The following is a 14,379-nucleotide window of genomic DNA, read 5'->3' as shown; positions in this document are numbered from 1 at the left end:
ACCTCTTCCGGGGTTATAATTTGCCGCATTTGTTTCAGAAAATGAGGCGGCGCCAGTTGGACGCACTTCATGATTCTTAAAAGCAATTCATTGTTACGTTTAGCAACAAGAAGACCAGACATTAGCTCAGAATATTTTTTAAATTCTTTTTATTGATACTGCTGCTGTAGGAGCACATTCGAGGCATGAAAAGTTGAGAAAGTTTTCTCTAACATGTCATTATCAGTTATCTTTTTCCAACATAATTTTATTCGTGAGGTAATTTGGAACATTGCTGAATTGTATTTATTTATGAATTTAAAATCCTATAGACGCAAGTGTGTCCACTCACATCGGGCTTGAGGAAGTATTACTATTTTTTGGTGATTATACCTTTCTTCAAGGTTCTTCCACAAATTTGTAGGATTTTTTAGTATGAGATATTCATTTTTTAATCCTTTGTCAAGATCACGACGAAGGAAGATCATGGCTTTGGCATTATCCTTTTGGGATGCATTATTTTCAACTTTAATGGTATCTCCAAAATTAAATCCATTGAATCAAGATGAATTTTGGCATCTAGTATCCATGATAAGTAGTTGTTTCCTGATATATCAAGAGCATTAAATTCAAGATGAGAGAGTTTTGACATAATAAAAATTTATTACCTGAGTCTTCCTAAATTTTGATTAGAGTCTCGTGCTGATAACGTGATATAAAATAAATAAATAAGGTAGAGAAAATAAATATAAAATAAAGAAGTATAAATAAAAGACTCTAGTACTAATATTCACAAATATAATAATCTCAATATAATAGAGATGATTCATATATATTTACTAATATATGTAGTAACGTATATGTAAAAGAGAGAGAAGAGTATTTTATATATTGACACTGAAGATATAAGAAAGATAGAGAAATATTGTTATTGATTGTGTGTACGTATGTAAACCTATGCTTCATTATTTATAAAGGTAAAATGTTTACTTTTTCAAACCTCTTTAATATAATTCAATTTTGAGAATGTGAACTGCCCACAATGAATGGGCATTCACGTCATCATCTTTATCACAACAATGAGAAGTAAGTAACTCTAATTTTTACATATATAGCACTACTACAGACAAAGATGACTGACAACCATTTCAACGGTCAATTATAAAGTGGAGTTTACTAACAGTCAGACTGTCATTAATAAGGGATTTCTATTATTAAATTTGTATTTTTTTTTAAGAATGTGTGTTCAGCATTATATTTTATATTTTGGTTTCGTTAGGGAATCAATTAGGATGAAGTCAACTCCAACCAACTAATTAAAAAATAGTTCTATTACAAAATAAAACAAAAAATAATTCCCGTTACTCTAATTTTTTGAATTTTAAAATAAAAATAAAAGAGAATTGGCTTAAATGGTTTATACTATAGTTGGCTCCTTAAACTTTTTATATTTTATTATAATTTGATCATTTTAATTGAACCACGGTTGAATCGGTTGAGCTACTAAATTAATACTCCAGTAACTAGAGTGATTCACTGACTGGTTCGATTTTCATAACTTTTGATAAATCAACCCCCGACAATTAACTACTTGAACTCAACGTATAACTCAATGACTAGCATTTGTGTTCGAATTTGATGGTAAATTGAAAACATTGTTTGTATACTTATCTCGTCAGTCACACATATTATTCAAGGTGGCTTGTAAAAAATATTTGTCATTCTCTTCAATATTTAATTAACAATGCTTTGATAAAAAATAATCTTAAATTCCAAAAAAAAAATTACAAAAGGAATAATACATAGATTTTTACAAAAAAACTAATCCCTCGACTTGAATATTTAAAAAAAATTCAACTGTTGTAATATATTTTCAAACTAACACCACTCTTCATCTTATACTCTCATTTAAGTCACTAAACCAAAACATTTTTCTCCAATCACACTCACACAAAGAAAAATAGCAAACTGAGGAAGAAGAAACAAACATGACGAAGAAAAACCTGCCATCTCAGTTTAACTTTATCTTATATTTTCTTACTAGCCAAAACACAACCTGGTGTTTTCGATCTAACATTTCGTTGATACCGGTCTGACAATTCGGTGGTCCCGACCATACAATTCGTTGCTTTTCCAATAAAACGTTGCCCTTCAACACAATTCAGCGACACCAAATTGATTTTTTCAAATTTTTAAAACAAAAAAAATTTGCAATTTGGTGACAATGGTTTCTTAATTAGCATGCCCGCCCCCACTTTGGTGTAAAACATATGAAACCCAAATATTCTTGAATGTCACTTTTGTCTCCAATATTCAAAAAAAAATTAGCCTCAATATTCATATTTTGATATTTGTTGTCAGTTTGATTGGTAATTCTCATAATTTGGCTCATTTAATCCATGGTTCTAAATGATTAAAGATTCGTACTTTATATAATTTTGTAAATATTAGGAAAAACAAAATTCTTATATTAGTAAAATATGTTTTTATTTCATTCAACTTATCCTAAGTAAAATTTTAAAGTAATCCTTAAAATTAGTGTTGTACACTAAAATTATCTTTAAGAATTAAATTGCAAAAAAATATCTTTAAAATTGGCCAATATAATTCATGTTAGTTCTTGCTTCTTGACTCATTTTTTCGTCAATAGCATACTAAAGTAGTTTGATGACGTAGTATTTAGTGACACGAGTCACATCATGATTTCCTCACATGTTATTAACATGTTATTAATAGTGTATGTCATCAAGTCATATAAGCTTTTAACGAAAATATGTCATAGACTATATTTTGGTACCATTTGAATTTCAAAAACACTTTTAATATATAACCTCCATCTCAAAAACTACTTTAGGACTTTAGTTGTCTATACCTTCAGCGTGACCAATTTATCAATGCAACAACATAATATGGTCTAGTTTGCACGTCTAACCCATGAGACTTAAACTAGTCGAGATAGCATATTTAACCACAAGCTTAAACCCAGTCAAGTTGAGTCGTCAGATAGACATATATATGGTATAATGAAAATTCACCTACACTTTTTGGTTAACCTACTTAACCAATATCGAAGGTTTTAGAATCCCTATTACCTACTCCCAGAAGATGGTAAGCGTGCAATTCTGATATATAAATAGAAGCCCTCAAAGCAGATTCTGAAGGGATTATACTACAGCTTGGACTGCCTGAAGATCAAAGAAGACGTTATTTATGGAACTTATGCTAAAGTTACCAAAGAGTAGACTGAATAAAGAGCAACATATCCCGAAAAAAAAAAAAGGAAGAGAGAGAGAAAGAAAGAATAAAGAGGAAAGTAACAGTTCAGTTGTTTGTGTGATATTCCCCACAATGCTATATAATGTAACGTTCATGACGGAGGTGTGACAGATTAGAAATATAATTCCTTTGCAAGTTCAATAACAAATATCTTAATATGTGGTAGGCAATAATATTGAAAAAGATGGGAAGCGTCTCAAATCTGGTGGCTCAAAATCATTGATTGGAAACAAGAGACAATAGTTGACTGGGTGTGAAATGTGAAGATTGCTTTACAAGGCAAAAATTATGGAGCTCAAGTTTTTCATGTGATCCACTTCTTTTTTTCAATCATAATGCCTTCATATCCATACACACAATATTTGTGACCCTAAGTCAGGACTTTACAATCATGAATTTACCAGCTACTACTACTGGTGGTAGAGAGTTCGGGCTAAAAGGCTTTTATTCACAAGGAACTCTCAATTCTGTCCATCGTTATCATATCAAATCTGGTAGGCTAAAAATTGTAGAATTATGTTCAGTACAACCTGCCTCACCTCCAAAAGCTGAAACTCTATAGTTTGTCTAAATTACAGCCAACATTCCTTAATTGATTTGTTATGCGTAGGGTGGTTAATGTCACATTTATAGAAGGTGTCTATCATATTTTACAAAATTCAAGAGTTAAGTATCATATAATATAACTTTCAAAAGGAATTAGTGTATATTCATACAAATAGAAATAGGTTTAACATGCAATAACCAACTAGTTTCAAGTAATTTGGTGGAATTTAACCAAAGCTAAAAGCATGCTGTACCAGCGACAAACTTGAGATAGTGTTCAAGATCAAGGTTGACCAAAAAAATTGCAGAAATTCATGGATGATTATTATTATTATTTGAATTTATGGCTCTCGGCCTGGGTTTACAGTTACACGCAATTTGTGTGAGAAGCAAAATAACTCAACATGATAAGATTTACACTAAAGATACTCGGAAAGGTCCTACAATATGCTCTTTTACAAGGTTGTGAGAGAAGCAGAGAACATGGCCACCAACGATGAGAAAATTATTCGAGCTGAAAATTGTCTTACACGGCAACTGGTGTGGCTTCATCGAGGGCAAGGACACCAGGAAGCTCTTTTCCTTCCAGCAACTCCAAACTGGCACCACCACCTGTGGATATGTGGCTCATGACATTTGCAACTCCCACTTTCTCCACGGCCGCAACGGAATCTCCTCCTCCAATAATTGTGGTCACACCCTTTCCGCTGAGATCAGCCAGCTTCTTTGCAATAGCCTGAAAGAAGGGCAGGAAACTTAAAATAAAATTAAATAAAAAATACATATAATAATGTACTTGGCTAAGAATATGCTGTGGCAGCTTCAATTAATTATTTAATATGGTATAAAATAAAATGGACAACTAGGTAGGTTACATGAAGTACAAATTAATTCCAATTGCTGTTATGGGAGTATGCACAAGTTTCGTTAGGGGGTTAAAAATGGAGTAGAAATTTTCATGTATGAACTTTATGTGTAATTTACACATCAACTGTGTCCATCACATTTTCACTCCAATTTTACCCCAAACTAAAAATACAAGAAATTTTATACCAGCCGTAAACATTATTAAACATATAATATGAACCATTTTCAATATGCTGGTATTCTTGCATACCTCTGTCCCAACAGCAAATTTGTCAAACTCAAAGACTCCCATTGGTCCATTCCATATAATGGTTTTGGTAGTTTCCAATGCTTCGTTGAATGTTTTAATAGACTCTGGACCAATATCCAGGCCCATCCAACCGTCAGGAATCGCAGACGCTGGCACAACCTGAAAACGGTTTAATGTAAACATAAGTTCTTGCTCCAAAAGTTTCATAACAAAAGAACAGAACATTTTTAAGGATCAAATGATTCTGTGCAGCATCATTAAGTGGTTAAGGTTCAACTAACCAGGTCTTCCAGGAAATAAGATATCTAAAAGAAGCTTAGAAAACAAACCTTGCTGTTTGCATCGGGAGCGAATTTGTCTGCAATCACCACGTCAGATGGTAACAAGAGAGACACGCCCTTTGCCTTAGCTTTTGCAAGGAGAGATGTAGCAAGATCTAACTTATCTTCCTCTACAAGGGAAGAACCAACTGAGAGACCTTGTGCCTTGTAAAATGTGAAGATCATACCTCCTCCAAGTAGAAGGATGTCACATTTTTCGAGAAGGGATTCAATCACTCCAATTTTGGATGAGACCTTGGAACCACCCACAATGGCAGCAAATGGCCTCTTTGGGTTTGATACAGCCCCAACAAGGTAGTCAAGTTCCTAAACATGGGAAGATCAAGTGAAAGTTAATTATTAAAGAATTCACAATACATATATATACATATACATATAAAGTGTTAAAAAAAACTGAGTTAACTTCTTTCCCCTGAAGCCTTTTTCAGGGAGACGTGAGGTTTCATTTCTCAACAATAGATCAAATTTATAATACAAAAATTGTAATAAAAGTTATAGTATTGAAGTTCACAAGCTTTGTTTGGATAGTCTTCAAAAATGTTCGGCTCAACTGTACATGATAATGAAGTAATAGCGAAGAGAGAGCTAAACACACCTTTTGCAAAAGAAAACCAGCAACGGATGGCTTGAGGAATTTAGTGACTCCCTCTGTTGATGCATGTGCCCTGTGAGCAGTACCAAATGCATCATTAACATATAGATCTGCAAGAGCAGCAAGCTTCTTCGCATGCTCGGGGTCATTCTTTTCTTCCTCCTTGTAAAACCTCACGTTTTCCAGAAGAAGAACACCTCCATGAGGAAGTGAAGCCACCAACTTCTCTACTTCGGGACCAATACTGTCATCAGCCTTGACAACCTACGAAGCACCAAGATTCAAACAGATAAAGACAAGAATATTGCATAACTATCCACCAAAAACCTCATCATCAGGAATTTTTTCCCCTTCTCTGTTCTCCAACTTACTCAAGATATAAACATACCTGGATACCAATGAGTTCAGAAAGACGGGGTACAAGAGGTGCCAAGCTGAACTTGGGAGTGACACCCTTCGGTCGTCCCTGGAAATTTCACAACAAATCACAATGATTCAGCAACAAAAAATAAAATTAAAAAAAGAAAAATTAGATTTATGTCATGGAAGCCAGCACCGATAACAATTTTATAAGCTTATAACAGAAGTGGAAAGCCACATAAAGTATAGAGTAGATGATGGATTCGAATGATCCGAGCACTCCTTTTGAATATGAAGATCACACAAAAATGAGAAATCGGAATGTTTTTCCACATATAGCAGCACCTTTGCTTCTGCTTGATTATCATGGACTAGCTAAAATCCACTTTCATAGCCACCAAATACATTAGAACTATTACTGAGAAATATCGAAAACTATACATAGACTGATGAACTAACCATTACTCTACATGACTACATGCATTGCAAGTAAAATTCAACATAGAGAATCCAGATTAACAAGTTTGAAAACCAAAGACCCCAAAAAGATCAATTTACAATTATGAAACACTGAAACCAGAATCTGTCATCTACCATTAATGTAACACACCAAGTGGCTGAAAAAGACTAGCATTAGAAGTCCAGCACCCTTGTATTCACAAACTACATGTCTGATTCACTTTTTTGTCATTAAAATTAACAATTAGGTATCCGAAGTTGCAAAATGTTGATCCAATCAGTAACTTGAACCAAATTTGCAACTTTAGAAACTAAATTACTAAATTAATTTTACAGAATACTGAAGCAAGTATACATTTTATTTTCTGTAGTCCCGTATCTGTCTCCCTATCTCTCTATTTCTGTTTCGAACACAAAATCTAAAGGCTGCCTTCACGAACAAAATGACATTCACCATTCAGAAAACCGAACTGAACACCCCAAAAAAAGAAAAAATTTACAGCAACAAGAAGTCAAATCCAGCATAAAAACGATGAATCTAGCATACAAACTTAGGTCCAACTAACATTTTAACAGAAAAAAACAAATAGTCATATTCAATGTAACAAAAAGAGCAGCTGAATCTTGAGGACATTATTACCAAATGACTGGAGAGAATGACTTTGGCACCATTCTGGATGAGGTGCTTGATGGTGGGAATGGCGGCACGGATCCTAGTGTCGTCGGTGATGTTCTGGTTATCATCAAGTGGCACGTTAAGGTCAGCCCTAACGAACACTCTCTTTCCTTTCAAGTCAGCAGCAGTCAAGTCCCCAACGCTCTTCTTCGCCATGGAAACAACGCCCCTCACTCCCTTCCCGGACGACGCCGAGCTGATCCTTGATGCCACGTGGAGGGCCAGGAGCGGGTCCGCCGCGGCGAAGCCCAGGCGGCGGAGGCCGGCTGAGCGGAGGCGGAGGCCACCAGATGTGGTGGTGGGAGAGAGGTGGAGGAGGGAGGAGCGAGTGGAGGATGAGGAAGTGGAGGAGTTGGTGGTTGAAGAGAGGAGAGAGAAAGTCGTTGGGGATGCTGACGTGGCCATTGTTGAGAGAGAAAGTTATTAGTCTGAGAGAGAGTGTTGTTGTGGTGTTAGTGGGAGTTAACGAGAGCAAGAAGGTGAGGGGTTTTCTGAGGGTGTACAAGTGTGGTAGCTTTTATGTGGATGTGAAATGCGAGGGCGTTTGTTTGTGGACGTGAAGAGCAAAGGCTGGAAATGATTGGGTATGGTGAGGGGATTTTGGATTTCCTCTTATCGTTGAGGAGAGGTTCATGTCACTCCTTGCTTTTCACTCATATATTCAATCACACCTATATATCTCTTTTTTTTTTTTTTTTCTTGATTATTTTATGTTCGTATAGTTTTTTTTTTTTTCCCCTTTATCGGGTGCACATGTTTTTTTAGTTTTATGATCAAATATATGAATTTGATAGTCACCAAAAAAATATATGAATTTGATTCTTAGAATCTTCTTGCTCCATTTGGGAAAAAAAAAGTTCTTTTAATAAAAAAATATTACGTGAACATAAAGAATATTACTAAATTAATTATTACATATTTTTATATAAATAATATTATTCAATGTAAATTTATTTAAACTAATTAAAATAAATAAATTATACTACAAAAAAATCAATTATTTTAATATTATTCATTTGGGATATAGTATAGATTATTTAATTGACACGTAAAGAATGCAAAAATATATACACTTATTAATAGTAGAGTAAAAAAATTTTATGCATATTGTGTTAATTTTTTTAATTTTTAATCTACTTTATATTAGATAATATTATTTTTTTTATGTGAAAAGTCTCATACATATCTTATTAATTTTTTTATTTTTAATCTGTTTTATATTGAATAATATTATTTTTTTTATTGACTATTAAATTGGTATATAGCATTAAAGATGTAGTAAGAAAAGAATTTTTGTTGATTGGTTTTTTTATAATCTCATAATCCAATATTGTTACAACTTTCGTGATTATTTTTTTCCTTTCTTTTTATACTTCTTGGGCTATGTAATATTATTTTTTATATATATCTTCTATTTTTTAAATTATTTTATTTTATTAAGATTTCTAATTTATTTTATTTATTTGTTTACATTGCAAATTTTAGGATTTAAAAATCTCAGGTTTAAACAAAGAAGTGGTTTAAGAGAATAAATTTAAATTTGGATAACTTATTGAGTGTAACGGAAATAAATATATTAAAATATAGTAAATAAAATCGTTAATTCAACATTATTTATTAATGAATAACTATTAAAAGAAAAAAATATTATATAAATAATAGAAATGATTTGATAATATAAATACTAATTTAAACAACAAAAAATAAATAAATAAATAACAAAAAGAAGATACATAATTCCATTTTTATTCTGTGATAGAAAAATAATATATAATACAGTAAACCGTAATATTCTTATACATAAGAACATAAAACTTAATATCAACCTATTTTGGAGTCCGTCTGTTTCTTTTAAGATTTTTATGTTTATTTTTGTGTGTTATGTTAATTTTATTAAAAAAATATCATTTAATTTTAATTTTTAATTTTTAGGATAAATAAAAAAATGTGACCTTTTATGCATTAGTTAATTAAAAAAATACTTATTTTAGAAAAAATAATATCATTTAATTTTAATTTTAATTTTGGATAAATAAAAAGATATGTCATTTTATGCATTAGATAATTTAAAAATTTTATTACAGAGAAAGTTAAAAAATATTTAGACTTAAAAAATTATTTAGTAATAAAATAGAGAGAGAAAAAAAGAGAGAGATCTTTTAAAAAAATCATTTGTAAGAAGCAAACTTGAATAGTGAATCCAACAATTTTTTTGTCTCTCTTTATATATTGTTTCACTTTAAATAACTATGTTTTATAGAGAATATTTAAATGACAAACAAAATAGTAAGAAGATTCGTATTAGAATATGAAAACTAATATTATCCTTATAATACAATCTCATCATTTTAAAACATACAAAATGATTTACGAGTCTCAATGCTTTCTTGGTCTCAATGCTAAGTCGTTGGGGAGTCTGATTCTCTGTAGTTTGGGAGACTGTGAGGGGCCTGAAAAGGGCGTGACATCATCCTGCATCAATTGGTAGGATGTTGGTCAGTCTGGCTTTCTGTGAGTTAGAAGACCGTCAGCTCATGCTTGTTTTGTGTGGCCTTTTTTGGGCTGTTATTGTGAACTTATTTTAGGCCTCTTGGTGGGCCGATTTCAAGACTTTGTTTATTTAGCTTTATTTGGATTTCCGTTTTGTTGGCTTTGCGGGTGATCGATTTACGAGTCACTATTTTTGTTATTTAGATATCCGTTTTGTTATTTGGATATCCGTTTTATTGGCCTCGGGGTGATCGATTCCCGGGTAGCCGTTCACTTATTTGGATATCCGTTTTTGTTATTTGGATATCCGTTTTGTTGGCCTTAGGGTAATCGATTCCCGTGTAGCTGTTTACTTATTTGGATATCTGTTTTGTTATTTGGATATCCGTTTTATTAGCTTCGAGGTGATCGATTCCCGGGTAGCTGTTTACCTATTTGGATATCCATTTTATTATTTGGATATCCGTTTTGTTGGCCTCGGGGTGATCAATTCTCGTGTAGCCGTTTACTTATTTGGATATCCATTTTATTGGCTTCGAGGTGATCGATTCTCGGGTAGCCGTTCACTTATTTGGATATCCGTTTTATTATTTGGGTATCCGTTTTGTTATTTGGATATTCGTTTTATTGGCTTCAAGGTAATCGATTCCTGGAAAGCCGTTTACCTATTTGGATATCCGTTTTGTTATTTGGATATCCGTTTTGTTGGCCTCGGGGTGATCGATTTCAGTGTAGCCGTTTACTTATTTGGATATCTGTTTTGTTATTTGGATATCCGTTTTATTGGCTTCGGGGTGATCGATTCCCGTGTAGCCATTTACTTATTTGGATATCCGTTTTGTTATTTGGATATCCGTTTTATTGGCTTCGAGGTGATCGATCCTCGAGGGTAGCTGCATTTGGTTCAATAAGAAAATATACGATTAAACAACTTAAGCAATAAATGCAAGTGAAAAAGGCAAAATATAAAGGGTAAAGAGATAGTCTTAAACGACCTCGATCTTGTTGTTTTGGAAGGATGTTTCTACATATAGTAGCGCCGTAAGTTGGTGTAATTTTAGGATCTTCGGAGCTTGGTCCCGTCTAGTCTTTCGAGCCTGTAGACTCCTTTTTCGATTGCCGTCTTGATTTGGTAGGGACCCTCCCAGTTGGGCGTGAGCTTTCCTTCTCCGGGAGTGGGTGGACCGATGTCGTTTTGTCGTAAGACGAGGTCTTAGTCCAAAGTCTCGTCGTACCGTGCTGTCATTGTACCTTAAGCTTATTCTCTGTTTTAGGGCTAGCTCCCATAGGTGTGCTATGCTCCTGCCCTTGTCTACAAGGTCCCACTCTGCTTCTTTTTTGTTTCCTCGCATGGTTCTGCGCGAACTTTGGTCTTGGCATGCATCGAGGTCGGCGAGGAAGATTCCTGCCGCATCTCGAGATCTCTAGTGTTCTCACACTCTACCGCGACTTCCCGGTCTCCGTGTATTGTGCCGATAGTGCCGTCGTCAGCTTGGAACTTCATGAGTAAGAATTTGGTTAAGATGACCGCCGAGAGGTTGTTAATAGTCTTTCTCCCGAGGATGATGTTGTAGATGGTGGAGTTCTTGAGGATGACAAATTTGGAGAGGATGGTCTTTCTTTGGTTCCTGGCTCCAATGGTGAGGGGAAGTGTGATGGTGTCGTCCGGTTGAAGGAAGTTATCCCCGAGCCCAGTTACCCCATTACGGTGGGTTTGTAGGTTTTCATTTCGGAGCCCGAGTTTGTCGAAGGCTCCCCTGAAGAGGATGTTGGAATCTGCTCTTGTGTCGAGCAGTATTCTTCTGACCAGTCCAGTTCCTATCTTTGCGGAGATAACGAATGGGGCGTCTTTCGCCGAAGTGCCGTGTTGGCAGTCATCGGGAAAAAATATGATTGCTGCTAGAACCGAGGAGATTGGTGCTTGGTTTCTTACGGCTAGGACTTTGAGATCCTCTTTTATTGCTGATTTTGACTTTTTTAGCGCGTCCTTTCTGATGATGACATTTACGATTATGGTGGGGTCAGTTTCCGGACTTTCTTGGGATGCCTATCGTATCGTCTTTGAGTTGCATCCTTCATGTTCTTGTGATCTTTCTCTTTCAGTTCTTCGAGGTTCTCGAATGATTTTGACAAAATCGGGGAGTTTGCCGTTCGAATGTCTTATTCGAGGGCGTCTTTTAGGTCGAAGAAATCTTGGATTTTATGCACATATCATCGATGGTAGTTGCAGCTTGTTGCCACCTGTCCGTTACTTTAGCTGTCGCACTTTCGTAAGGTTGCCTCGTTCTGCTATTTGGTGGCAGATGTCAGTGATGGGCGTGGGTAGGGGGTGTAGTTCGAGAACTTTCCAACCTTGGGTGGTCGGTTGGCGTTCACGGGTTTGAGGTGCTCTTTTGGTGTATCTCTTGGTGGTGGGTTACTACGAGGTGCTGTGTTACCATGCTGCCATTTGTTGGCGGCCACGACTTGGCTTACCTCTTCGTCGTTTAAGTATTCTCTTGTGATGCTTTGAATTTCATGCATGGTCCAAACTGGTTTGGTGGTGAGGTGTTTCTGGAAGTCTTCATTTATGAGGCCGTTGGTTAGATAGAGACTGACGACCGAGTCTGTGAGTTTGTTGGCCGTTAGGCACTCATTGTTAAACCTATCGAGGTATTTTCTTGTGGATTCATCTTCTGTTTGGGTGATTCCGAGCAACATGATAGGGTGTTTTGCTTTGGTGATCCTGGTGGTGCACTGGGTCATGAATTTTCTGGAGATGTCATGAAAGCTGGCTATGGAGCCATTTGGAAGGGTGTTGAACCATTTGATTACGGGGCCGGCTAAGGTTATCAAGAAGGCCTTACACTGGACCATGTCGGCGGCTCCTTCCAAGTTCATTCTGGCCTCGAAGGCCGTTAGGTGTTCTTGGGGATCTTTGGTCCCGTCGTATTTCATGTCAGTGGGCTTGTTGAAGTCCTTCGGGAGTTTGGCTCTCAAGCATTTTTCTGTGAACGGGATGGCTTCCATTATCACGTGCGTGTTTCCTACTCGTTTGGCCTCCCGATGGTGCCGTCGGTCGTCTTCTCCGCGTCGGTGTTTCGGGTCTAGGAAAACGCTGCGGTCGTGCTGTTTGCTATGTCGTTGCTCAGGCGGCCTGGTGTTTCTGGTATTGCGGTGAGATCAGGTCCTGGAGGTCGCTTGGCTTGCGTGCTCCGGGTGGTACCATTCTTTGGGTGTAACTCAGCCTTTAGGGTTTTGCACCCTGAGGCACAGCTCTTGGATTATCTGGATCGCCTTCTCTCCCAGGCCGTCGGGTGGCCGGGCTTCAGTGGGAGGACGGTTGTCTTCTCTTGGTTATTGCTAGGTTGGGGTTGGTTGGCGATGTGCCGCGCTTGTTACCCTCCCGTGGGTGGGAGGAGTGTTATCTTGGAGTTCGGGAGTTGGGCTTCGTGGGTTTGAGTTGGGGTGTTGGCTGGAGGATTACTCCTCAAGGTTCTCCGTCATGCCGTCACGATTTGGCAATCCCCCGCATCTATGCAAGAACCTTGAGAACTTTCTTGATCTCTTGGCTCCTGAGAGGTCTGAGCTTGGCCACGGTGGTGACGTTAAGGAGGTCGTTCATGATGAGCTTCCTAAGGGGGATCATGGCGACAGAGTTGTCAAAGGTGACCTCGTGGGTTTGGAAGAAGAGCTTGAAGAGTTCAAAAGAAGAAGCAACCACGGTGGGCATGGAGCCGAAGTAGAGGGAGAAGATGGGGCCATGGCGCTTGGAGAGACAGATGAGGGAGTGGTGAATGAGAGGGTCCAAGAGGTGGAGGTGTCCCACTAAAGGGAGGCGAGACTTTGGGCTCGGAGGATTTGGAATTTCACCGTTGGAGTAGGGCAAAGGTGCATAAAGAGTGTTATCACTAAGAATGTGATTGCAAGTCGAAGAAACGTTGTTCCTTTGGGATTTCGCCATTAGAGTAGGGCGAAGGTGTATTATCACTACAAAGGTGATGCAAGTTAAGAAAACATTATTCCTTTTTGCTCTCAGTTACAAGCAAGAAATCAAGTGAGTGAATTTGAGGATTGCTCTTCTGGGTTATCCGCCATGCCGCCACAACGTTGCAAAGTCCCCACAGACGGCGCCAATGTACTGGATGCCTCCGGTACGGGTTGAGAGATAGATCGGGAACTTGCGGGTCGAGGCGGATGCCGGATTATTTTACTAGAGCAATGGGGGGGTGGTACCTGCAAAGACACTTCGACGCTCAAGTCAGAATGGATCTAAGAGGTAGAAGGTGTGAGGAATGAATGAATACCTGGAGGGACCTAGGTCCTCTATTTATAGGTGATGGTAGCTATCTTATCTTATCTTGTTTGGCTAAGATAAGGGAGACGTTTGAATTCGAAAGTTGGTTAGGAGCCCTAGTGGGCCGGTTCCGGGCCTTCTAGAAGGGCGAAACGGGTCGGACCCATGTAACCGGGTTCGGGACCATTCCGGGCGTAGGATCCATGGGCCGGATCCGTAACAGAATCCAATCAAGTGGCTGAAGTGTGGTTTGATTCTAGTTAATAT

At 37.0% G+C, this 14,379-nt stretch overlaps 1 protein-coding gene across 1 annotated transcript; it reads right to left on the bottom strand.

Annotated features, from left to right (window-relative positions):
• Nucleotides 1-4,103: 4,103 nt before the first annotated feature.
• On the bottom strand, nt 4,104-8,099 carry LOC107612994 (phosphoglycerate kinase, chloroplastic). Its single transcript, XM_016314808.3, has 6 exons — nt 7,311-8,099; nt 6,240-6,317; nt 5,855-6,115; nt 5,248-5,565; nt 4,919-5,077; nt 4,104-4,537 (listed from the first exon to the last, which is right to left on the bottom strand). Exons 1-6 carry the CDS (start codon nt 7,749-7,751, stop codon nt 4,328-4,330), a joined length of 1,467 nt encoding a protein of 488 aa, XP_016170294.1. The 5' UTR covers nt 7,752-8,099; the 3' UTR covers nt 4,104-4,327.
• Nucleotides 8,100-14,379: the final 6,280 nt, after the last annotated feature.

The sequence above is a fragment of the Arachis ipaensis genome, chromosome B8, assembly GCF_059453495.1.
Source record: "Arachis ipaensis isolate K30076 ecotype BB chromosome B8, ASM5945349v1, whole genome shotgun sequence".
NCBI lineage: Eukaryota > Viridiplantae > Streptophyta > Magnoliopsida > Fabales > Fabaceae > Arachis > Arachis ipaensis.
The sequence above is the reverse complement of the archived record's forward strand: the minus strand, read 5'-3'. Positions and strand labels throughout refer to the sequence as shown.

Excerpts from the sequence above, each read along its gene's own strand:
- LOC107612994 (XM_016314808.3), bottom strand. The coding sequence starts at position 7,751 with ATGGCCACGTCAGCATCCCCAACGACTTTCTCTCTCCTCTCTTCAACC. Across the intron at positions 6,116-6,239 it reads CTGAACTCATTGGTATCCAG|GTTGTCAAGGCTGATGACAG; the intron begins GTATGTTTATAT and ends GGTGCTTCGTAG. Across the intron at positions 5,078-5,247 it reads CTCCCGATGCAAACAGCAAG|GTTGTGCCAGCGTCTGCGAT; the intron begins GTTTGTTTTCTA and ends AACCGTTTTCAG.